Source organism: Myotis daubentonii, chromosome 21 (assembly GCF_963259705.1).
Source record: "Myotis daubentonii chromosome 21, mMyoDau2.1, whole genome shotgun sequence".
NCBI lineage: Eukaryota > Metazoa > Chordata > Mammalia > Chiroptera > Vespertilionidae > Myotis > Myotis daubentonii.
In genome coordinates, this window is record NC_081860.1 from 1781163 (window position 1) to 1804349 (window position 23187).

At 60.7% G+C, this 23187-nt stretch overlaps 2 protein-coding genes across 4 annotated transcripts in view; both read right to left on the minus strand.

The window, feature by feature from the left end:
- MEX3B (mex-3 RNA binding family member B) overlaps positions 1 to 2675 on the minus strand; it is a 3954-nt gene extending 1279 nt beyond the window's left edge. Inside the window, exons 1-2 of the mRNA XM_059677953.1 lie at positions 1164 to 2675; positions 1 to 303 (exon numbers count right to left, since the gene is read on the minus strand). The exon at positions 1 to 303 is cut by the window's left edge and continues 1279 nt beyond it. Of these exons, the coding sequence (XP_059533936.1) occupies positions 1 to 303; positions 1164 to 1413 (553 nt within the window). The 5' untranslated portion in view covers positions 1414 to 2675. The remainder of the gene's footprint in view (positions 304 to 1163) is intronic.
- A 14028-nt stretch (positions 2676 to 16703) lies between these two features.
- EFL1 (elongation factor like GTPase 1) overlaps positions 16704 to 23187 on the minus strand; it is a 64924-nt gene continuing 58440 nt past the window's right edge. For 2 of the 3 annotated variants that reach the window (XM_059677967.1, XM_059677964.1), the window contains 2 exons: positions 22281 to 22465; positions 16704 to 19451 (listed from right to left, as the gene is read on the minus strand). In XM_059677967.1, the coding sequence (XP_059533950.1) occupies positions 19263 to 19451; positions 22281 to 22465 (374 nt within the window). In that variant the 3' untranslated portion in view covers positions 16704 to 19262. Of the gene's footprint in view, positions 19513 to 22280; positions 22466 to 23187 lie in introns of all 3 variants that reach the window. The other variant, XM_059677966.1, reaches the window with a different exon arrangement.

Here is a 23187-nt window from a genome sequence, read left to right on the forward strand (position 1 = left end):
GCTTGATCGTGGCGCCCTTGGGCCCCACCACCAGCCCCACCACGCGGTAAGGCACGCGCACCTGGATGGTGGTCTGGCCGGGCAGGTTGGGCGGGCCCGGCACGGCGCCGCCGCCGTTGAGCGCCGTGTTCTTGTTCCTGGAGGCGCGGATCATGGAGAAGTGCTCGGCCGCCGAGATGATCTCCCTGCGGGCCATGGCCACGTCCTCCTTCCTCCCGGTCACAACAAAGACGGGCTCCTCCCCGCGCACCGGGGTCTTGATGTACGTGTTGGTCTTGGCCCGCAGCGCCTTGATTTTACAACCTGGGGGGGGGGCAGGGGGGTCGGGACGGGGAGAGACAGACAGACAGACACGCCCATTACCCCCGGGGATGAGCCAGGGGGACGCGGGACGGTCCGTGGTCCAGGACGGCGGAACGGCGGCAGGACCGCTCCGGCAGCGGCGGCACAAAGGGGGCGGCTCCCGCCCGGACCCCGCGAGCCGGGGAGCGGGTTCCCCCCACAGCGAAGCGCTCGAGGAATAGCCCTCGCGCGGCCCAGCCCTTCCCTGGCGACCGCAGTCGCCCCGTAGCCGAACCCCCGAATCCCAGCAAAGTCATCCGGGAAGGGAGATGCGTCCGGGCCCCCGCGGGGCGCGCCGTGCGCCCTGAAGACGCGGCGGAGGGGGTGGGGAGACAGCCGGATCCCGGGTCCCCCAGCGCTGGGGGCGCGGGGGGTTCGCTGGGAAAGGGGGCCAGTCCTGGGACCCATTGTTCCTCATCTGGGCTCCATTATGTTCTGCAGAAATGCAGAATCCTCCTCCATCCCCTGCTCTCCCTCCTCCTCCTCCCCCCTCCCAATGGACTGGCGAAGGCCCCCCTCCCCCAAGCATCTCCCATTGAAACTGCCTTTCCCGGGGGTCGGCGGGGCGGGGGGCGCCCGGGGAGGAGGCGGTGGTGTTAGCAGGAGCGGGGCATCCCGCCGTGGCCGCGGCGTGGGTCTGCGAGGCCGCCTGCCCGCACTTTCTTTGTCTGGGGCGCCGGCCCTCGGCGCGGCTCGCCCTCCCTCCCCGAGGCTCCCCGGGCTGCTCCGCGCGCCCCGGTGCCTCCCGCGCCCTCCCCCGCGGGGCGGTGGCCGGACACCCCGGTCTCACCCGCCGGCTCCCCATCCTCGGCCGGACCCACCTTGCCTGCCCACGATCTCGGCGACGTGCTCCGAGCTGGGCACCGGCACGCACTCGGTCATGTTCACGCTCTTCTTGCGCGGCTCGCTGTCGTACAGAGCGGCGCCCTCGTCACTGTCCAGCCCCAGCAGCGACAGCTGGTCCAGCGCGAGCTGCAGGGCTCGTTGGTCATCCAGGGTCTCGCCGCCCCCGCCGCCGCCGCCTCCGCCGCTGCCGTTGCGCTCCAGGTCCGCAAACAGCGAGCTGGGCATCGCCGGGCCGTGCGCGCCGCGCCCCCGCCGGCCTCGGCCCCGAAGCTGCGTCCACAAAGGCGGCCGGGGAAGCGGGGCGCTCAGGGCCGGGGAGGCCGGCCGGCTGCAGCGGGCTCCGCGGCTCCCCGCTCGGCGCCGGAAGGAGTGGGGCGCTCCGTGCGCGGCGCGTCCGGTGGCGGCTGCGGGAGCCCCCGCCTGGGACCCCACCCCAGGGCTGCGGGCGGGCGGGCGGGCGGGGCGGGGGGCAGAGCTGGAGCGGCGGCCGCGCGCGCGCCCCCCCTGGGTGCCCGGCTGGCCGGACGCAGCGCCGAGAGAGGAGCAGAGCGAGCCGAGCGAGCGAGCGGGCGAGCGCCGGCGGCGGCGTCCTTTCGGGGGCCCCTCCCCGGCTCCTCCGCTCCCTCCCGCCCGCCCGCCCTCACTCGGCGCGTTTTCCTTCTCCGCTCCCCGCCTCTGGACTGAGCCTCCGCGGCCAGACGGCTCCGGAGGGGAACGAGGGGAGGCGCGACGTCACCGGCGGGCGCGGACACGACGATGCCGCTGACACTCTCGCTGCGGGAGGCGATTGGCGCGCGCCGGGCGGGGGGCGGGCGGAGCCGCGGGCTGGGCCGGCGGAGCGCGAGCGCCCCCCAACCCTGCGCGCCGCAGCCCGGCCTCCTCCTCCTCCTCCCCCCGGCCGCCCCGCCCCCGCCGCCGCGAACGCCTCTCTTTGTTGTCTAATGCGGGACCTGCAGGCTCGGGACACTGGCCTGGACCTTCCAGCCGTGGCCAGTCCCTGTCCCCAGGTCCCCCCCTCGCGCCCGAGCGAGAAAAGATCGCACGTCCCCCGCTGATGACGGGCCCGGCTCGGCTGGGAGCGCGGTCCCTACCAAGTCCCGTTAGCCCCCAGCAATAAGCCAGCCCCGCCCGGGACCGAAGGTGCAGCTGCGAGCGGGGCCTATTGTGCGATGAAAACGGCGGTGCGATGGGGGGGGAGGGTGGGGGGAGCAGGGGGGGCCGCGCAGAGCAAGACTCGAGGTCCCGGTGCGCACGAGCCAAGCGGCCACGGGCGCGGGCTGTCCACCTGCGCGAAGGCGCACGCGACACAAAGGCATCCGCCCGGCCGCATCCCCACCCGCGCGCGCGCCCGCCCGCGGTTCCGTCCCCGTGGCCGGCGCTGCGCCCCAATCGTCCCGAAACTGTGCATCCGAAACCCCGAATCGGGCTGTATCGGGGGAGCCTGGCCGGCCGCCTCCGGAAGGCACTGTGCCCCGGTCCCGCACCCGCCCCGCGCGCCGGCCCGGACCCCGCGTGCCCTGCCCCTCGCGGGAACGCGGGCCACCGCGCCAGCCGGGGACGCGGGGTGCGCGCCCCATCCCTCCCCGCCTCGCGGTCGGGCCTGCGCAGTGCTCGCGAGGAGCGGCGGGTCCTTTAAGGCGGGCGCGGGGAGCGCACAGCCCCGCCCTCCGCCCCGCCCCGAGGGGAGGCGTGCGCTCGCGGGGCCCCGCTCTTTGTGCGCTTCTCGGGGTGGGGGGGGAGGGGGCGGCGGGGAGAGGGTGCGACGGGACCCGGGGACGGGGATCGCTCGCTGCGCCCCCTCCCGGCGGTCCCGGGGGCCGATCCTGGAGGGATCGAGAAGAAAGGAGGCTTTGAGGGGCGGGCCGGGGCCGGGGCGCTGCCGGGTCCCCTCTCCGCCGGGTCCCCCTCCGCGCCGGCCTGGAGGTGCCCGCGCGCGCGCCGCTCCTTTGTTCCTGCGCCGCTGCCGGGCTGGCTGCGCCCCCTGTGCCCGGTTTGCCAATCGGAGACAATGAGGCCATGTGGCCGGCGCGGTGGAACGGGCTCCCTCGGAGGCCGCGGGGTGCCGCGGGGTGACCACGGGGCTGGAAGGCGGGCAGGGGTTCCCCGAGTGCGCGCCCCTGGACCAGGGAGCGAGCGCCACGGGGGAGATGGACGAGTGACAGCAGGTGACAGCGCGCCGCGTCCTCCGTGGACGGAGGAGCCAACGCCTTTCCTTTGCGGGAGTCAAAGGTGTAGCCTCCGCGCCCGCGCGCCCGGCGCTGTCTGGGGGAGAGGTGCTGGCTGACGGGCTCCTTAGGGACCTGCGGCCGCCAGCCCCTATTTCCTGGGGATGTTGATGTCACCTCCTCTGGTCCCCGATGTGGCCATATTATTATTATTATTTTTTTTAATTAGCACGAGAGAAGTTTCCTAGGGGAGCCTGGCGTGTTTTTCTTCAAAGGGGATGTTCGGTGCGGGAGGGGGGGTGCGGGATGGGGGGTCCAGTCCCCCCAGAGAGCCACCCACCACCCAGAACCCAGATCTCCAGGGCAGAATCTTAGTATTTTTTAATATATTTTTTTATTGATTTCAGAGAGGAAGGGAGAGAGAGATAGAAACATCCGTGATGAGAGAGAATCATGGACCGGCTGCCTCCTGCACGCCACACACTGGGGAGGGAGCCTGCAACCCGGGCAGGTGCCCTGACCTGACCAGGAATCGAACCTGTGACCTCCTGGTTCCAAGGTCGATGCTCAACCACTGAGCCACGCAGGCCCGTGAGTCTTTGTATTTTTTTGACCTGGTTTGTGGACTTAAGTTGAGAGTGAGGAGGGAGTGCCCTTGAGGGTTCTTGCGGGGTGGGGGGGCTCCCAGTAAGGGGTCCCGGCTGGAGAAGGCCAGCGGGACGCTCAGCTCTGAGCCCCTCCCTCCCTCCACTCCACTCAGCAGGGCCTGGAAGCATGAGGCAGACAGGACACCCCCCCCACCCCCAAGGCCTCAGCATTTGCATCTTGCCAACACAACAGGCTACTTTCTGGCCTCTGGGTTTCTAGGAATTTTAAAAAATATATATTTTTATTAATTTCAGAGAGGAAGAGAGAGAAAGATCGATGACAGAGAATCACGGACCGGCTGCCTGCTGCACGCCCCACACTGGGGATGGAGCCCCAAACCCGGGCCTGGGCCCTTGACCGGAACGGAACCCGGGACCCTTCGGTCCGCAGGCCGACGCCCTATCCACTGAGCCACACCGGCCAGGGCTGTCTCTAGGAATGCAATAGTCTTCCGATTGGGGTTTCCTAGTGAGGTTGCTTTTCGAAGGTAACAGGACGAAGGGAAAATTGTTCCGTAGTAAACGGGGCCTCCCCCCGCACCTGGGGTTGCTGGGGCTGGGAGCAGGCCTGCCACACACACTCCCCTCCCCTCCCCCTGCGTGGAGGTTCACGCAGACATTCCCTCCGGACCGAATGGCGCAGAGGCCGCGGGGTCCTGGGCCGTCCTGTCCCCGGGAGGTGAAGGCCACACTCTGGGGAAGTGACATGTGGATGCCTTGCTCTCCTACTCCATCACGGAGGCAGGAGGTGCACCTGCCTGGACCTGAAAGTGTTCAATGAAGTCACACATCTTAGCCTGGCCGGGTGGCTCAGTGGTTAAGCATCGACCTAGGAACCAGGAGGTCAGGGTTTGATTCCCGGTCAGGGCACAGGCCCGGGTTGCGGGCTCCATCCCCAGGGTGGGGCGGGCAGGAGGCAGCCGGTCCGTGATTCTCTCTCATCACTGATGTTTCTCTCTCCCTCTCCCTTCCTCTCTGAAAGCAATAGATTATTTTTTTAAAGAAATTACACATCTTAGTCCACATGGAGCCGCTAAAACCCTGACCACAGGAATTCACGGAGAGCTGCCCATCCTGAGGTGCCCGTGACAGGTCACCCTCCACGGACCAGGATGCATCAGGGGAAGTTCTAAGAGATCAGCTGGAGGCCCTGGCCGGTGTGGCTCAGTGGATAGAGCGTTGGCCTGCGGACTGAAGGCCTCTTCACACGATAACTTAAAAAGCAGAAAGTAGCCGTTGGCGCTGTGAAACGGCCGTGGCGATCAGCACGATCACTAGCTCCGTTTTAAACGGGAAGATGCGGCGAGCGACCCTCTGTGTCCTTGGACAGGATGGCCATGACGAGTTCTGGCCACAGTTCTCACCAGCAGCTTCCTCCCTCTGTCTCCCCTCCCTCCCCCTCCCTCCTTCCTTCCCTGGCTCCACAGAATATATATTTAAAATATATTTTTATTGATTTCAGAGAGGAAGGCAGAGGGAGGGAGAGAGAGAGAAACTTCAATGATGAGAGAGAATCATGGATGGGCTGCCCCCTGCACGCCTCGAGCCCGCAACCCCGGGCCTGTGCCCTGACCGGGAATCGAACCCGGGACCCTTCAGTCCGCAGGCCGACGCTCTGTCCACTGAGCCACACTGGCCAGGGCCGGTGACACAGTACTGAGCCGAGCGCCCTGTGTGCCAGGCACTGCCCTGACCTGGGGCGCAGGGCCGTCCAGGCCAGTGAGTCGGGGAGTTTACAATCTGATGAGGAGACGGACCCCAATCACACACAGATAAGCCCCTCGTCACACCCGGGACCCCCGCGCGGGCTGATAAGCAGGTGTTGATCTGTCGCCTGCCTTTGATTTACGGTTTCCTGCCGGGACAGCGAGGAAGACAGATGTGTTTCTTCCTAAAGCCAGGGAGGGGCCTGGCGTGTCTGCGCCCACCTCCCCCATGGCTGACTAGCTCAGAGCTGCCAGCACAGGGCAGGCTCCCTGCCCACGGGATCCTGTGAGCTGATTGCGTGACATCGCCTCCATGACTTGAGCAAAACCAAGAGTTTCAGAGGCCCGAAACCATAAATCACAGTGGGGGGTTTAGCCCGGGCCGGCGGGGCTCCGTGGCTCAGCGTCGACCTAGGGAACCAGGAGGTCAGGGTTCGATTCCCGGTCAAGGGCACAGGCCCGAGTTTCGGGCTCCATCCCCAGTGTGGGGCGTGCGGGACGCAGCCGGTCCATGATTCTCTCTCATCATGGACGTCTCTCTCCCTCTCCCTCCCTCTCTGAAATCAATAGAAACATATTTTTTAAAAAATCCCAAGTTCACCCTCCCTCCAGAGCCAAAGACAGACCCGGTCCGGCCCACCATGGGGGCTCCCGGGAGCATTGAACCCCCACCTGCCGGGGTGATGACTCCCATGGCGCCCCCGCTGTGAGCCGCTCCCCCCCCGCCCCAGGGGGCGGATTCTGTGGTCAGCCCAGGAGCTGGCCTGGGGCAGGGGCATGGGCAGGGCGGGCAGCGAGGGGAGGGGGCGTCTCCATGGGCTCTGCCCTCTGTGCCACCAGGGGCCGGGCAAGCACAAGGCCTGACTCAGCCCACATCCCCATCGGAGTCCCTGGTCACGGGTCTGTGGTCAGGGCCGCAGCCGCAGTGAGGCCGAGATGAACTGTGAGCCACTCAGACGACAACCCCTCTGTTCCATTTTTTGCGGGGGGGGCTACGGGGGGCTTGTAGGATTTTCTCTTTTTCTTTTTTAAAAATATATATTTTTATTGATGTCAGAGAGGAAGGGAGAGGGAGAGAGAGAAACATCCACGATGAGAGAGAACCGTGGATCGGCCGCCTCCTGCACACCCCACACTGGGGATGGAGCCCACAACCCGGGCCTGTGCCCTGAGCGGGAATCGAACCCCGACCTCCTGGTTCCTAGGTCAACGCTCAGCCCCTGAGCCACGCCGGCCGGGCCCCCCCAGCCCCTGGTAGGATTTCTTAAAATCTTGTTCATGTGTTTGCTCCGGATCAGACATCTTTCAGTTCTAAAGTTCAAACACAGTCTCTCTCCTTTTCAAAAAAAAAAAAAATCAACCACAAATTCAAAGTCAGCTGTTTCTATAAAAAGGGAGAAAATGGTTCTTTTAAAAGAACCCGTCGCCCAAACGGGAGCGTTCAAATGGGAGACGGTCACACACACACGCGGCCTGGCCTAAACACAGGGCGGTGCAGGGTCATGGGTTTATTCCCCTTCGTGTGTTGAATGTCATTGAAGCACAGCGAAGCTAAGCTGTGGCGAGCAGGGTCAGCTCAACGCTGCTCACCGCCCCCGCACCCCCCGCCCCCCGAGTGTGGCAGACAATTGTCAACAAGAAGAAAAGGCCCCGGCCGGTGCGGCTCAGTGGACAAAGCTGTGGTGGCAGAGGCAGAAGCAGAGGCGGTTAGGGGGGATCAGGCTGGCAGAGGAGCAGTTAGGGGCGATCAGGCTGGCAGGGGAGCAGTTAGGGGCGATCAGGCTGGCAAGAGAACAGGGGCCATCAGGCTGGCAGGCAGAGGCAGTTACGGTAGGCAGAGATGGTTAGGGGTGATCAGGCAGGCAGGCAGGGGGTTAGGGGCAATCAGGTAGGTAGGCAGAATGATTAGGGGTGATTAGGCCGGCAGGCAGAGGCAGTTACGGTAGGCAGAGATGGTTAGGGGTGATCAGGCAGGCAGGCAGGGGGTTAGGGGCAATCAGGTAGGTAGGCAGAATGATTAGGGGTGATCAGGCCAGCAGGCATGTGAGCGGTTAGGAGCCAGCAGTCCCGGATTGCAGGAGGGATGTACGACTACTGGTTTAGGCCCGATCTCCTGAGGGGTCTGGGATTGGAGAGGGTGCAGGCCAGGCTGCAGGACCCTCCCCCTCAATGCCCGTGCCGGATTTTGGGGCACCAGGCCTCTAGTATCTAAATAAAAACACCAACAAACAAAACACAGAGACCCGAGGAGGCCGAGAGGAGAAGAGACCGCCGTGGGCTGGCGGGCATGCGCAGAGGCGCACCTGCACCCAGTAGGCCCGCAGCTCTCCCTGGTTCCTGCCCCGGGACAGCCGCGCTGAGCCCAGGCCGCCCCAGGGCGCCAGGGGAAGGCGGTGCGGTGTGGGCCGCTCCCTCACCCGCTGCTGACGGTCCCCTCTCCTGGGCGAGGGGCACCCCCTCACTCACGAGCGCCCCTGGAAAACGCCTGCTCTCCCGCTTCGTGGCCGACACTGGGAAACAGAAATCGTGGAGCCGCTGGTCTGCTGGTGTGTGCGGGGCGGGGAGGCGGGGAGAGCAGGGAGGCAGCCCAGAGCCACGCTGTTTGGTCTCCAACCGCCCGGCTGGCTGAGCGCCGACCCGGGAACCAGGAGGGCAGGGTTCGATTCCCAGTCGGGGCACCAGCCCGGGTGGTGGGCTCGATCCCCAGTGGGGGGCGTGCAGGAGGCGGCCGATCCATGAGTCTTTCTCATCATGGATGTTTCTCTCTCTCTCTCTCTCTCTCTCTCTCTCTCTTTTTCCTCTCCCAGCCTCTCTGACATCAATAAAAATATATTACAAAGGAAAAAACAAAAACCTGTGATCCTTCCGTCCCCAGCCGACGCTCTAACCACTGAGCAGCCGGCCAGGGCTGTGCTGCGAGATGACTTCGGTGGCCGGGTGAAGGGTGGCAGAGGGTTCGGGGAAGAAAGGCCTTGGAGCATGCAAGGTGCAGGGGTGACAGGCCGGGAGGAGGCTGGAGGAGAGGCGGACGGAGATGCGCCCTCAGGGTGAGGGGAGATGGGCGAGGGCAGGGGTGGGGCGAGCAGGGGGGGGCGAGAAACGGGGTGTTTGTGGCCCTGAGAGCCAAGCGGGGAACCCAGGTGCGGTCTTCCCGGCCCCCGAAATAGCCCGCATCTGGGTCACAGGCCTTGCTGGTTGAATCCCTTGCTGCTTCTTTTCTTTTTAAAGATATTTTTATTGATTTCAGAGAGGAAGGGAGAGGGACAGAGATAGAGAAACATCCATGAGGAGAGAGAATCACGGATCGGCGGCCCCCGGAACGCCCCCCACTGGGGATGGAGCCCGCAGCCCGGGCCTGTGCCCTGGGTTTCAGCCAAAACGGGAGGCAGGAGGTGAGATGTACTCACAGGAGGGATGCCCGAGGCTGCTCAGGAATGGCCTCCATCCCTTAGGCCTCTAGTGATATGACCATTTCCCAGGCACTGCCCCCTGCCTACTGCCCGTGCAGGAGCTACAAGCTGGCCGAGCCCCAGGCAGCCAGGCGTGTCTGCGCCTCCCAGCTGACTGGTCAGACCTCAGCTCTACCACGTGGAAATTTAAAGAAAAATTAAATTTAAATTAAATGATGTGAGACCGGCCTAGCTGGTGTGGCTCAGTGGATAGAGGCCCGGCCCGAGGACTGAAGGGTCCAGGGTTTGATTCCGGTCAAGGGCACGTACCTCGGTTGCAGACTTGATCCCTGGCCCCGATCAGGGCACATGTGAGAGGCAACCGGTCCATGTATCTCTCTCACCTCGACGTTTCTCTCTGTCCCACTCTCTCTAAAAATCAATGGAGCCCTAGCCAGTCTGGCTCAGTGGATAGAGCGTCGGCCTGCAGACGGAAGGGTCCCGGGTTCGATTCCCGGTCAGGGCACAGGCCCGGGTTGTGGGCTCCATCCCCAGTGGGGGGCGTGCAGGAGGCAGCCGGTCCATGATTCTCTCTCATCATGGATGTTTCTCTCTCTCTCCCTCTCCCTTCCTCACTGACATCAATAAAAAAAAAATATGTAAAAATCAGTGGGAAAAACTATCCTCGGGTGAGGATTAAAAACAGGGAGAAAAGGGAAATCATGTGAGGCCTTCGCGGTGACGGCACATTCCCACCACACGTGGCAGCGAAGCAGAGACGGACGTGCAGGACTCGAGGCCGCGGGAAGCCGGCCCAGGAGCGAGCCACGCTAAGGGGGGGGGGGGGCGCTGGCTGACCCGGGGGTCCTGTGATCCGGCCGCGGCAACAGGCGGAGTTTCTAATTACCCAGCCGCTGGCTGCGTTTTGATGTGAAAGAGAGGAAATGGCTGAACTCCCTGCCAGTCACAGACAAGCCCAGGAGCCAAGCGAGAGCGTCTGCCCCCACTGCCGCTGGGCCACACACGCCACCCGCCCGCGGCCTGGCCGCGGCTCCTGGATGACCCTCCCGGGGCCACAGCGGCTCCGCCCCATCCACAGCCCGTCCTGCAGGGGCAGCGGAGGCAATTTCCTCCCCAAAACTTCGTCATCCTCCTCTTCTTCTTTTTTAAATACTAGAGACCTGGTGCACAACATTCATGCATGGGGGGTGTCCCTCAGCCCAGCCTGCACCCTCTCCAATCCAGAACTGCTCAGGGGACAACCCTCTCACAATCCAGGACCACTGGCTCCTAACCGCTCACCTGCCTGCTGGCCTGATCGCCCCTAACTGCTCTCCCCTGACAGCCTGATCGCCCCTAACTGCTCTCCCCTGACAGCCTGATCACCCCCAACCACCTCTGCCTTGGCCCCCGCCACCGTGGCTTTTGTCCGGAAGGACATCTGGAAGACGTCTGGTCTAATTAGCATATTACCCTTTAATTAGTATAGATGTTCACTGATTTCAGAGAGGAAGGGAGAGGGAGAGAGAGAAACATCAATGATGAGAATCATGGATCGGCCGCCTCCTGCACGCCCCAACACGGGGGATCGAGCCCGCAACCCGGGCCTGTGCCCTGAGCAGGAATCGAACCCTGACCTCCTGGTTCCTAGGTTGGCCCTCAGCCACTGAGCCACACCGGCCGGGCTCTGGTTATATCTTAAAGAGGCTAAAGAATCCCGACAGGCTGCCCTGGCCGGTGTGGCTCAGTGGATAGAGTGTCGGCCTGCAGATCGAAGGGTCCTGGGTTCGATTCCTGGTCAGGGCACACGCCTGGGTTGTGGGCTCCATCCCCAGTGTGGGGCGTGCAGGAGGCAGCCGATCCATGAGTCTCTCTCATCATTGATGGTTCTCTCTCTCTCTCTCTTTCTCTCTCTCTCTCTCTCCCTTCCTCTCTGAAACCAGTAAAAATATCTTAAAAGAAAAAATAGAATCCCAAGAAGGCAAACAGCTACAGCTTAGGCGGTGAGGGGCCTCCTGCTCAGGCCCTGCTGGCTACCATTTACTGAGCACCTACTGTGCGCTGGGAAACTGTGAAGGCAGAGACCCGGGTGAGGGTGAGACCAGTGTGGCTCTGAGACCAAAGAGCCCCTTTCAGTGTGGGGGGCGCCCGTGGCCAGAGCAGCGACCGGGGGACCGGGGGACCAGGGGCCCGCGGCCTCGCTCAGTGGGAGCGCCGGCGTCCGTGTGATCTGCCGGGAGGAGCCCAGAATCCGCTGCCCTGCCTGCCGCGTGCCCGGCCGCTCGGCCCCGTTTCCGGAAGCACAGAGAGGGGGGCGCTGCCGCAGCTCATCTTGTTCAGGAAGAAACACCAGCTTTTCCTGCGAAACGGGGAGGCCTGAGGAAGACAAACACGGCGATGACGGCTCTGGGTGGTTTTTCTGTCGTGACGACAACAGGACGGGGGTTCTCTGCAGAATTTACAGACTTTAGGGGAGTCGGCAGCATGAAGACGCTTACGGCTCAGTCCACACCGCGGGGCAAGCGGGTCCCGCTCAGAGGCTGACACGGGCCAGATGAACACGGTCTGCGTGGACGTGGCCGCGAAAAAACAGAAGCTTCCGTTTTCATAGAAACGCAGGTTTATCTCAATGGAGCCGTGCTGAATGCAAAGGGCTGAGATAAATGCGTCACCGCTCACCTAAAGGAATAGAACGTTTTAATAGAAATTAATATTTTTTCTTGGACGTGAACTCACCAGACCCTGAGTCCCTGCACAAATGGATAAGCGTCACGCAGATAAACCCATTTTTCTCGTTCTCCGGAAGCGAGGTATTTCCTGTTGTGCACACCAAGCAGGTCAGTCCCAGACCGAGGACGTGGCCACCTGCTGCCGGAACATTCGCTGCCGGTGTCAGTGGGGAGAGACGGTGCGCCTGCGCGTGAGGCGCGTGAGGGACGCGAATGCAGCACGATGACGGTCATCAGCCGTTAGTGAACGTTGTAGTTGTAGTTCGTTATTAATAACTAGAGGCCCGGTGCACGAAATTAGTGCTCGAATAGGGTCCCTAGTCCTGGCCGACAATCAGGGCCTACCAGGGCCTTATTTCCCCTGGCTGCCGGCTGCCAGCTGCTGGCCAGGGCCTTCCTTCACTCCATACCGCCCCCCTGGTGGTCAGCGCACGTCATAGCGAGCAGTCGAACACCTGGGCGGTTGAACTCCGGAGGGGACAATTTGCATATTAGCCTTTTATTGTATAGGATTACGTATGACAGGATGCTGTAAAAATCAAGTTACACAATTTTTATTAAAATGTTTCTCATGTACCGTTATATTGGCTGGGCCGCAAAGATATTCATGGTGGGCCACATGCGGCCAGCGGGATGCGAGTTCGACATGCTTGCCTTCGACAGCTGATGGTCAGCCTGCAGCAGGGAGACGACAGGCCATGCTCCCGAGAGCCTGCGTGCAGGAGCCCGTGTCTGAGGAGTCGGCCGACTGCGTTTCAGGGGCGCGGAGCCATCGAGCAATAAGGGCCCTGGAAGTGGGTGATGGTGCTGCTGGCTCCTCCTCCCGGGAGACGAGCCCATGGGGGGCCCCAAGCGAGGGCAGCGATGGCCAGGACGCAGACCGGCTGACGGGGGGCAGGCCGTGCGAGGCTTCCCCTCCAGGGCCGTGGGCTCAGGTGTCGGGCGGACGGGCGCACTCGGGCGGCACACGCTCACGTGGTCGCTTCTCAGTTGTTTATTTTGGGGACCGTGAAGGCGGATACGGGGAGACCGTTTACCAAGTTTCACACGCGTCTGAGTGAAAACTTGCTCAGGGCTCCTAGATAAAACCAAGATGTGGTTCTTTTTAAAAAAATACATTTTATTGATTTCAGAGAGGAAGGGAGAGGGAGAGAGAGATAGAAACATCCGTGATGAGAGAGAATCACGGATTGGCCGCCTCCTGCATGTCCCCCACTGGGGATGGACCCCGCAACCCGGGCACGTGCCCTGACCAGGAATCGAACCCTGACCTCCTGGTTCCTAGGTCGACGCTCAGCCACTGAGCCGCGCCGGCCGGGCGAACGGCAATTTCTTATTGTCACCCAACACACAGGCCTGTTGGGTTTTCCCCACGGTCTCCACGATGCCTTCCACGCTGTGTCCGGCCCCGGATCCGAGCGGAGCCCTCCCACAGGGCAGCATGCTTTGCAAACCATCTCGAACGTCCTAATTCGGACCAGATGTTCGCCCACGTGGGCCCGCGGGGACCAGCCCCCCTCCCCTCGCGTTTCGGGAACCTCAGGCCTTTCTCAAAGCTGCTTGGCCCCGGATGGCCTGCGAGTCCAGGAAGGGCCGGCCGCAGCGCCCAGACCTGCGTGACGGCCGCCGGCGTTCCCGGAGCCACGGCGGCCACGGCGGCCACACCACCGAGGAGGGCGATGAGCCCTGGGAAAGCGGCTTCTCTTCCCGGACGCCAGGCCGGCCCGAGAAATCCCGCCTCCGCTCCTGAGGGGCGGCCCCGGGGAGGCCTGGAGGGGATGTGGGGGGTGAGGCCAACCCTCGAGAAGTCATCCATTTGGGGGGACAAAGCGCTTTCTCCGGTTCGGCTGTAATGCAGCCGGCGGGAGGCCCCAGGCTGGACGGGACGGTCCCCACAATGTTTGGGGGTAGAGCTGGGGGGAGGGTCTGTGCAAGGCTTGGCTGTGCCAGCAGGATGTTTTATCTTGATGAGCATTTTGTGTTTTAATATATATACCAGAGGCCCGGTGCATGAGATGCGTGAACTTGGGGGGCGGGGGTCAGTCCGGGAGCCCTCGGGGGATGTCAAACTGATGCCAGGAGCGGGCCTCAGCCGGCAGCCGAGCGCACTGACCGCCAGGTGGCTGCTCCTGCATTGAGCGTCTGCCCCCTGGTGGTCAGTGCACCTCATAACGACCAGTTGTTCCACCGTTTGGTTGATTTGCATATTGGCCTTTTATGATATGGGATATACTAGAGGCCCGGTGCATGAAATTCAAGCACAGGCAGGATCTCTAGGCTTGGCCGGTGATCAGGGCCGATCTGTGGGGCGACCAGCAGGGTGATTGGGGGCCTCCGCTGGCACCCGCTTTGGCTGGCCTAGTCCCTGCAGGCAGCTACCGCATTGCGCGTCTGCCCCCTGGTGGTCAGTGTGCATCATAGCAACTGGTCATTCTGCCAATTTACACATTAGGCTTTTATTATATAGGATATTTTTAAAAAATTTTTGTTAATTTTCACCCAAGGATATTTTTCCATTGATTTTTAGAGAGGGAAAGAGAGAGGGAAAGACAGAGAGAAACATCGATGTGAGAGAGACACATCGATTGGTTGCCTCCTGCATGCACCCCGACCAGGGCCTGGGCGAGAGAGGTGACAGCAACCAAGGCACATGCCCTTGACTGGAAAAGAATCCGGGACCCTTTGGGCCACACGCCGAGATGTTTTGCTTTTGTCTTGATGAGCATTTTGTGTTTTAATATATATATTAGAGGCCTGGTGCACGAATTCATGCACAGGTGGGGTCCCTCTGCTTGGCCTGCGGAGATCGGACCAAACCTGCAGTCCAATGCTGTCTGCAACTCTACCTGCCACTCCCGCTCATCCTGGCCCACTGCAGGCCTGCTGCAGGCTCGCGCCCAATCAGTTCCTGGCCCCATCTTGCCCACTCCCGACCTGGGCTGACCAAGACTGGCCGGCCGAGGAGGGACATGGGAGGTTGGCCAGCTGGGGAGGGACCGCGGGAGGGCTCCAGGGCATGTCCGGCCCATCTCACTCAGTCCCGATTGGCCGGACCCCAGCAGCAAACTAACCTACCCGTCGGAGCGTCTGCCCCCTGGTGGTCAGTGCACATCATAGCAACTGGTCGGCCGGCCGACTGTCTGTCCCCTGGTGGTCAGTGCACATCACAGTGAGTGGTTGAGCGGCATTAGCATGTCATTAGTATATTATACTTTGATTGGTTGAACAGTCAAATGGTCACTGGAGGACTGGATACTTAGCATATTAGGCTTTCATTATATAGGATATGGATTATATAGGATATGGATTTTATTATATTATATATATATATTAGAAGCCCAGTGCACAAAATTTGTGCACTGGAGGCGGGGGGCGGGTCCCTCAGCCTGGCCTGTGCCCTCTCGCAGACCGAGACCCCTTGGGGGATATCTGACTGCCGGCTCACAGTCCGGGACTCCTCGCTCCTTACCGCCCGCCTGCTCGCTGCTCCTTAGCGCTGCCGTGGAGACAGGAGAGGCTCCCGCCACCACCGCTGCACTCGCCAGCCGTGAGCCCGGCTTCTGGTCCAGCGGCGCTCCCCCTGTGGGAGCGCACTGACCACCAGGGGGAGCTCCTGCGTTGGCGTCTGCCCCCCAGCGGTCAGTGCGTCATAGCGAACGGTCGTTCTGGTCGTTCCGCTGTAACGGCCACTTAGGCTTTTATTTGATATATACAGATATATTTTTTGAGTTTTATCTTGTAAAATTCTTTATTGTTTTAGGTATTACATATGTCTTCTTTTATACCCATTGACCTCTCCCTGGCCACTCCCCCAGTGCCCTAAATATATTCTTATTGACTTCAGAGAGGAAGGGAGAGGGCGAGAGAAACATCCATGATGAGAGAGAGTCATGGATCGGCTGCCTCCTGCACGCCCCACACTGGGGATGGAGCCGGCAACCCGGGCCTGTGCCCTGACCGGGAATCGATTCATGACCTCCTGGTTCCTAGGTCGGCGCTCAGCCCCTGAGCCGTGCCGGCCGGCCATGGTTTCCTTTGTTTTGATCTTGGTGGGAGTTCTGTGGGTGTCCCATAGCCTTGGGACAGCAGAGCCTCGGTCTACAGTCCCCCAAGCAGCGGCTCCTGAGTGCCCTTCGATGATTCTCTCGGGGTTCCGAGTGATGCATGTGTCTGGCCGGTCGGGCCGGCTGGCCGAGGAGGGACACGGGAGGTTGGCCAGTCAGGGAGGAGCTGCGGGAGGGCTCCAGGGCGTGTCCTGTCCTGGGGGAGCACAGCTTCTCCCCCCGCCCGTTCCCTGCTCCCCAGCGAGGGGAAGATGCTGGGCAGGCCCGCCCCAAGCAGAGCTCCCCCACCTCCCCGGTATGACGGGGTTTGGACAGACTGATACACACAGGACACTTCCCAGACGCCCTGGCGACCTGGCACATGCTAACCCTCTGCCCTCAGTGCAGCCTGGGCCCTGGGACCCCCCATCACTGCCCCCCCCACCGGCCTCTCCCCTCCACCAGGCCAGGGAGCCGGTCCCAGGCAGGGCGCAGGGGAACTCACAGGGGTGGGGAAGCCTGCCGCCCCCCCCCCCCCCCCCGGCCCATCTGGTCAGGGGGATTCTGTGTTGTGGGGCGTCCTGGGGGCTGTGGGGTGTTCGGCCGCATCAATAAAATGATCTAGTTTGTTTTTAAAAAAGACATTAAAAACATTTCAAACACAAGGTCTGATCATTTGATGCATTTTGAAAAAGAATCCTTTCTTCAAGTGGCAATACAAGTGATCAGCAACATCAAAAATTACAAAATCCAGTTTTATTTTATTTCTTTTTATTATTATTATTATTATTTTTAAATCCTCAGCAGAGGATATTTTCCCACTGATTTTTTAGAGAGAGGGACAGGCAGAGAGAAATGTCGATGTGAGAGAAACACGTTGATGGGCTGCGGCTGGACCTGTCACCCGGGTACGTGCCCTGGACCGGAATCCACGCGGCCTCCACCACGGAGCGTCTTCGGGCTCTGCCGCGTGTCTGGGGACCCATCGCCCCCAGCTGAGACTCCCCGCTCTAGGTCTTAAATGAGGGACTTGTTTAAAAAGCCAGACGTTCCTAGAGACTCAGTGGTTGGGCGTCGACCTGTGAAGCAGGAGGTCACGGGTTCGATTCCCGGTCAGGGCACAGGCCCGGGTGGCGGGCTCGATCCCCAGTGGGGAGCGTGCAGGAGGCGGCCGGTCCATGATTCTCTCTCATCGCTGAGGTCTCTCTCTCTCTCCCCCTCTCCCTTCCTCTCTGACATCAATAAAAATACATACTTTTTAAGAAGAAGCCACCCCTGCTGTAAGCATGGGAACCCTGTCCCTCGCGGGGGCTGAGGACGGCCGGGCTCACGTCCCTGAACCAGCGGTGCGGTCAGGGCCGGGGAGGGGGGGAGGGGCACTGGGGCCCGGGGTGAGGACAGGCTGAGTGACGGGGTCCCATCACCGACGACAGGGCAGGGCCGGGGACTCCCGTGGCGGCTGAGCTGCACCCCTGGGCCTGCCCACCCCCCCTCGCCCGTGGACATGCAGAGGGAAGAGGCCGGCTGTCAGAGTGACAGGCCGCACCCCCCACAGCCCCCGCAGCACATCTGCCCCAGGACTGCGGGCCCCTCCCTCCGGCTCTGCCTCTTCTCCACTGAGCCCAGCGTTTGCTGATGAAGCACAGAGCCTCCCGATACTTCCATTTTTAATTTAATTTTTTAAAAATTTCTGATTTTTATTTTATTTCATTTCTTTTTATTATTATTTTTTTAAATCCTCACCAGAGGGTATTTTTCCATTGATTTTTTAGAGAGAGGGAAAGACAGAAATACCGATGTGAGAGAAACACATCGATAGTTGCGCCTGGACCAGGGCCCGGGCTGGGAAGGAGCCTGCAACGGAGGTGCGTGCCCTTGACCGGAATCGAACCCGGGACCCTGTGGTCCGCCGTCCGATGCTCTACCCACTGAGCCGCACCTGCCAGGGCTAAGAATACTGTAACAGCACGTCTGCACTCTCAGTGGTGTTCCTTACAGAGGCTGCAGGTCGACGTGCTGGCTCTTCCCACGTGATCCAAGTTTTCAGATGAGCCCACGCGTCTGGAACCTTCTTAAATTAGCCCAGATATCAGGACCCGTTCAACTCAGTCAGTTATCACTGCGCCCTAAGTCCGGGCCCCGGAGATTGGATCACCGACGCCAGGGCCCTAAAGATCAAAGTGAGCCCTAGCCGGTGCGGCTCAGCGGATAGGGCATTGGACTGCAGACTGAAGGGTCCTGGGTTCGATTCTGGTCAAGGGCACAGGCCCGGGTTGTGGGCTCAATTCCCAGGGTGGGGTGTGCAGGAGGCAGCGGATCAGTGATTCTCTCTCATCATGGATGTTTCTGTCTCTATCTCCCTTCCTCTCTGAAATCAATAAAAATATTAAATAAACAAATGAAAAGTAAAGTTAAAATGTCTACAACTAGTATTAAGAATGATCTAGTTTATTTTTTAAAAATCAGTAAAAACATTTCAAAAACAAGGTCTGGTCTAATCATCTTATGTGTTTTGAAAAAGAATCCTTTCTTTAAGTGGCTACACAAACTATTAGTGCAACATCAAAAATTACAAAATCCACTTTTTACTAAATTGCATCTGTTCCTTCTATGGAACTCTCTCAGAGCGAGGCAACAGGTTTCCGAAAAAGGTTCACAATCAAGGCAATAATCTCGCCATGTTAGCTAATATCCTGAGTAGGGCTGAGAAGAAACGGCCCAGAACGATATAAACATTTACTTTTTTTTTTTTTTTGAAGAAAAAGGTATGGAGCCTAACTTTCCGGAACACGTATGTAAATGCGAGTGATGCGATTTGTGAGGGAATACAAAAATGGGTTTGCAGGCTAACCAGTGAACATCGCGTTGTTTTCTAGACAAATGAACCTTAAGATGGATTGGCTATAATAGTGACCTGGGCTAAATAAAGCGCCCTGGCTGGTTTGGCTCGGTGGCTAGAGCGTCAGCCTGCAGACTGAAGGGACCCGGGACCGATTCCGGTCAGGGCACGTGCCAGGGTTGCGGGCTCGATCCCCAGTGGGGGGCGTGCAGGAGGCAGCCGGTCCCTGATTCCCTCTCATCATGGATGTTTCTCTCTCCCTCCCTTCCTGAAATCAATAAAAATACATTAAAACGAAGAAAAAGTGGGTCTCTCCAGACAATACTGGGCGCTGAGCTACGGGACGTTTACGATGTGAGGGGGTGTGAGGCGGGGACAGGCGGGGCACGGGTGGGAGTCAGTCACCGGACGCTGCGCTCCCGCTCGCCTTGCACCCGATCAATGAGAACCCGTAGGAAGCGAGCTCTCTGACCCCTTCCCTGCGGCCTGGCGACACCGGCAGCGAGCGCACAGGGACGACGCAGCAGAGCGTTTGTTGGGGACGGGCCTCCGCGGGCTACTTGTTCTTGCCGAGGGTCCGCTGCTTCTCCGCGTGCTCCACGATCTTCTCCTCCACGGAGAGGCCCTTGCGCCTGCGCACCGCGTTCATGTACTTGCGGGCCTGGTTCTCCGAGTCGGCCTTCTCCCCGAAGTGCAGGTACTCCTCCTCCGTGGTCGGCACCCAGAAGGGGTCGCTGGGAATGACCTGGGGAGGGGCGACAGCATGTGCTGGGTCAGGCAAGTCTGCTTCCCTTCCCGAGGCCCATCTAGAACAACGGAAGCGCAACATGCTAATTCGACCGGCCGGCCGGTCGTCCTCCCGGGTGACCTTCCGGACGAAGCCAGGGCTGCGAGGGCCGAGCCTCTCACGGATTTCGTGCATCGGGCCTCTAGTTCAAGAATAAGGTTTAAACGCTGAGCAGTCAGGCCTGGAGGAATGGCCACGGACAGAAGAGCCGGCCGGCCGGCCCAGTGCTGACACCTTGAAGCAGAGTCACCGCTGACCCCACCAGGCTCCTGGGAATTCCCTGAGCGAGTGACCCACCCGCAAGGTGACCCCGCAGGCTGAGCCACAGCCAGAGGGGCCCCTGGAGGCTGCTGGGCAGAGCCCGCTGAGAGCTGGGAGACCAAGGCGTTTCCTTCCTAACGGGCTCACCCAGAGTGCACCTGCCTGCCGGGGATCTGATGCCCCTTTCCAATGCTCAGGAAGGAAGGCACCCGGAGGCCAGCTGGCTGTTGGCTTGGATAAAAAAATGATCCTACATAATAAAAGGGTAATATGCAAATAGACCAGACGGCAGAACCCAACAACCAAAGCATAATATGCTAATGACATGCTAAGGCTACTCAACCGCTCGCTATGACATGCACTGACCACCAGAAGGCAGTCAACTGGCCGACCAGTCACTATGACATGCACTGACCACCAGGGGGCAGACGCTCTGACCGGTAGGTTAGCTTGCTGCTGGGGTCCAGCTGGTCAGGACTGAGCCAGATGGGCCGGACATGCCCCGGAGCCCTCCCATGGTCCCTCCCCGGCCGGATCGTGCACCTGTGGGGTCCCTCAGCCTGGCCTGCGCCCTCTCGCCATCCGGGACCCCTCGGGGGATGTTGGAGAGCAGGTTTCAGCCTGATCCCACAGGCCACTCCCCTTGGAGGGCGCCAGACGCAGGGCTCATGGCTGGTGAGGGCTGCTGTGGCAGCGTGAGCCTCTCCCGATTGGGACTGATGGGGCGTGAGCCCGCAGCAGGCACAGTGGGGCCGGGATGAGCGGGAGCAGCAGGTAGGAGCTGCAGGCGGCGTTGCACTGCGGGTTTCGGCCCGATCCCTGCAGGCCGCCCCGAGGGACCCCACCCGTGCTCGAATCCGTGCACCGGGCCTCCAGTAATAATAATAGGAGCCCAGGAGGAGAGAGCTTCGGGAGCTCCAGTTCATTTCTGGCCCAATTTCCACCACGACGGCGGCCAGCAGGTGGGGAGCTGCACGTGGGAAATGAACTCCTTCGCTGCTGTCACCCCGTGTCCCTCGCCCTGCGTGACCTCCGGCCGCCCCTCAGCATGATCTGGGTGTTAAGCAGCGCATCCTGAGGCGGGGCTGGCACACGTGGGGGACAGCCCGGCTGGGAACACGTCTCTCTCTGCGCTTGTTATTAGCGCCTTTTCTCAGAAGGGGAAGTGCAGGGAGAGAAGCGATGCGATCGCTGACTGCAAAGCTTTCCTCGTGGGAAATGCCTGCCGCTTTATCTTCTCTGTATTTTGGAAGCACTGCCTCTCTAAAGCTCTTGCTTGTGAATGACATGGTGTCGGACACGAGTGGGGAAAGTGCCGTGGAGGGAGAAGCCAGATCCCAACACGGTGTCACTGCTAAGCCTAACGACAGGGGAAAACCAGGAACAGGCAGAAAATGCCAGATCAGTGACGGGTCATTACGATGTCGCCGTCAGGGCTCTCCGAGGCGAGGCTTTGGGGACGGGAGGTGACAGGTGGCAGGGATGGCAAAGGGCAGCGCGAACCCGGAGCAAACCCGTCCTCACTATTTTCCTCTGAAGTTACTTGTTAACAGACTCATCCTTGCCCGGCCGGCGGGGCTCAGTGGTTGAGCGTCGAACTAGGAACCAGGAGGTCAGGGTTCGATTCCCGGTCAGGGCACATGTCCGGGTGGCAGGCTCCATCCCCAGTGGGGGGCGTGCAGGAGGCAGCCGATCCGTGATTCTCTCTCGTCATTTATGTTTCTCTCTCTCTCCCTCCCTCTCTGAAGTCAATAAAAATATATTAAGCCCTGACCGGTGTGGCTCAGTGGATAGAGCATCAGCCTGCGGACTCAAGGGTCCCAGGTTCGATTCCGGTCAAGGGCATGTACCTGGGTTGCGGGCACATCCCCAGTGGAGGGTGTGCAGGAGGGAGCTGATGGATGTTTCTCTCTCATCGATGTTTCTAACTCTCTATCCCTCTCCCTTCCTCTCTGTAAAAAATCAATAAAAAATATTTTAAAAAATAATAAAATAAAAATATATTTTAAAAAAAAGAGGCCGGACTGCCTGCCCCTCCCCGTTATGATTCCCCCCTAAGTTAAAAGCCACGTGTCCCCACCCTTTCTCCTCGCCCTGCGATGTGGATCTGTGACGTCTTCCTTTTTGATGACAGGTCAGCTTCTCCTCTCCAGGCTACAAAATACTCTTCCTCAGAACGTTCCTTAAAGCTTTACTTTAGAAAAAGTCTGCCTTCCTTGTAAAACCTACACCGTATCTTGAGAGGGAAGGAAGGAGGGGATATGCTGTTTTAAACTTCACATCAGATGAGGACGGGGTGTGTGATAAGCACACGTGATCGAGGCCCCTGTGTGGATGGATGGACAGACCGTCTGCTTGCTTCCTCCCGTCCCTCCGACCAGCAGAGCCATCAGGAGGCCAAAGGGCCCGGGAGGGTGGCGGGGTGGGCTGGGAGGGCGGGGGGAGGGCTCGCGGCCCTGGGCGTCGGCCGCAGGACGCACATCCGCGATGGAAGGAAGGGATGGGGCGGGGGGGGGGGGGTGTTACCTCCCAGTGGCTGAAGATCAGCTGCGGGCTGGCCAGGCCGCTGGTCCTCTTGCGGATCTCGTCGGCAAAGCCGAAGCTCTCGGCCACGGGCAGCGCGGCCTTGATGATGAACATGTCCGTGCCCTCCTTCATCTCCTCCTGCAGCACGCGGCCCTCCCTCTTGGACAGGACGGCGTAGACCCGGCCTGCAACACCGCATCTCTCAGCTCCGCAAGCCCCACGAGGCCGCGCTGCCTCACGGCCCGGTGACCGTCCACGCGCGAACGGAGGTCAGTTCCCCATCACTGTGGTTTCCGCCCCGGCCGGTGTGGCTCAGTGGATGGAGCGGCGGCCTGGGGACTGAAGGGTCCCGGGTTCCATTCCCGGTCAAGGGCACAGGCCCGGGTTGTGGGGTCCATCCCCAGTAGGGGGCGTGCAGGAGGCAACTGATCCGTGATTCTCTCTCATCACTGATATTTCTCTCTCCCCCTTCCTCTCTGAAATCAATAAAATATGTAGTAAAAGTAATAATAATAATAATGTTGGTTTCCAAAAGCAGGGATGCTTTATAAGTGTTCATTTAAAAAGTAAAGCATGACCCGGCCGGTGTGGCTCAGTGGTTGAGCATCGACCTAGAAACCAGGAGGTCACTGGTTTGATTCCCGGTCAGGGCACAGGCCCGGGTTGTGGGCTTGATCCTCAGTGTGGGGCGTGCAGGAGGCAGCCGACCCATGATTCTCTCTCATCATGGATGTCTCTCTCTCCCCCCCTCTCCCCCTCTCTGAAACCCCCTCCCTCGCAGCCCCGCCCTCCCGCCTGGGCGGCTCCCCTTCCTCAGTGTGTCCTCTCACTCCACAGGCGCCCCGGCTGTGAGAGCTGCTGAAACTCCACCACCATCTCCCCATTCCTGGCCCAATGCCCTCTCTTA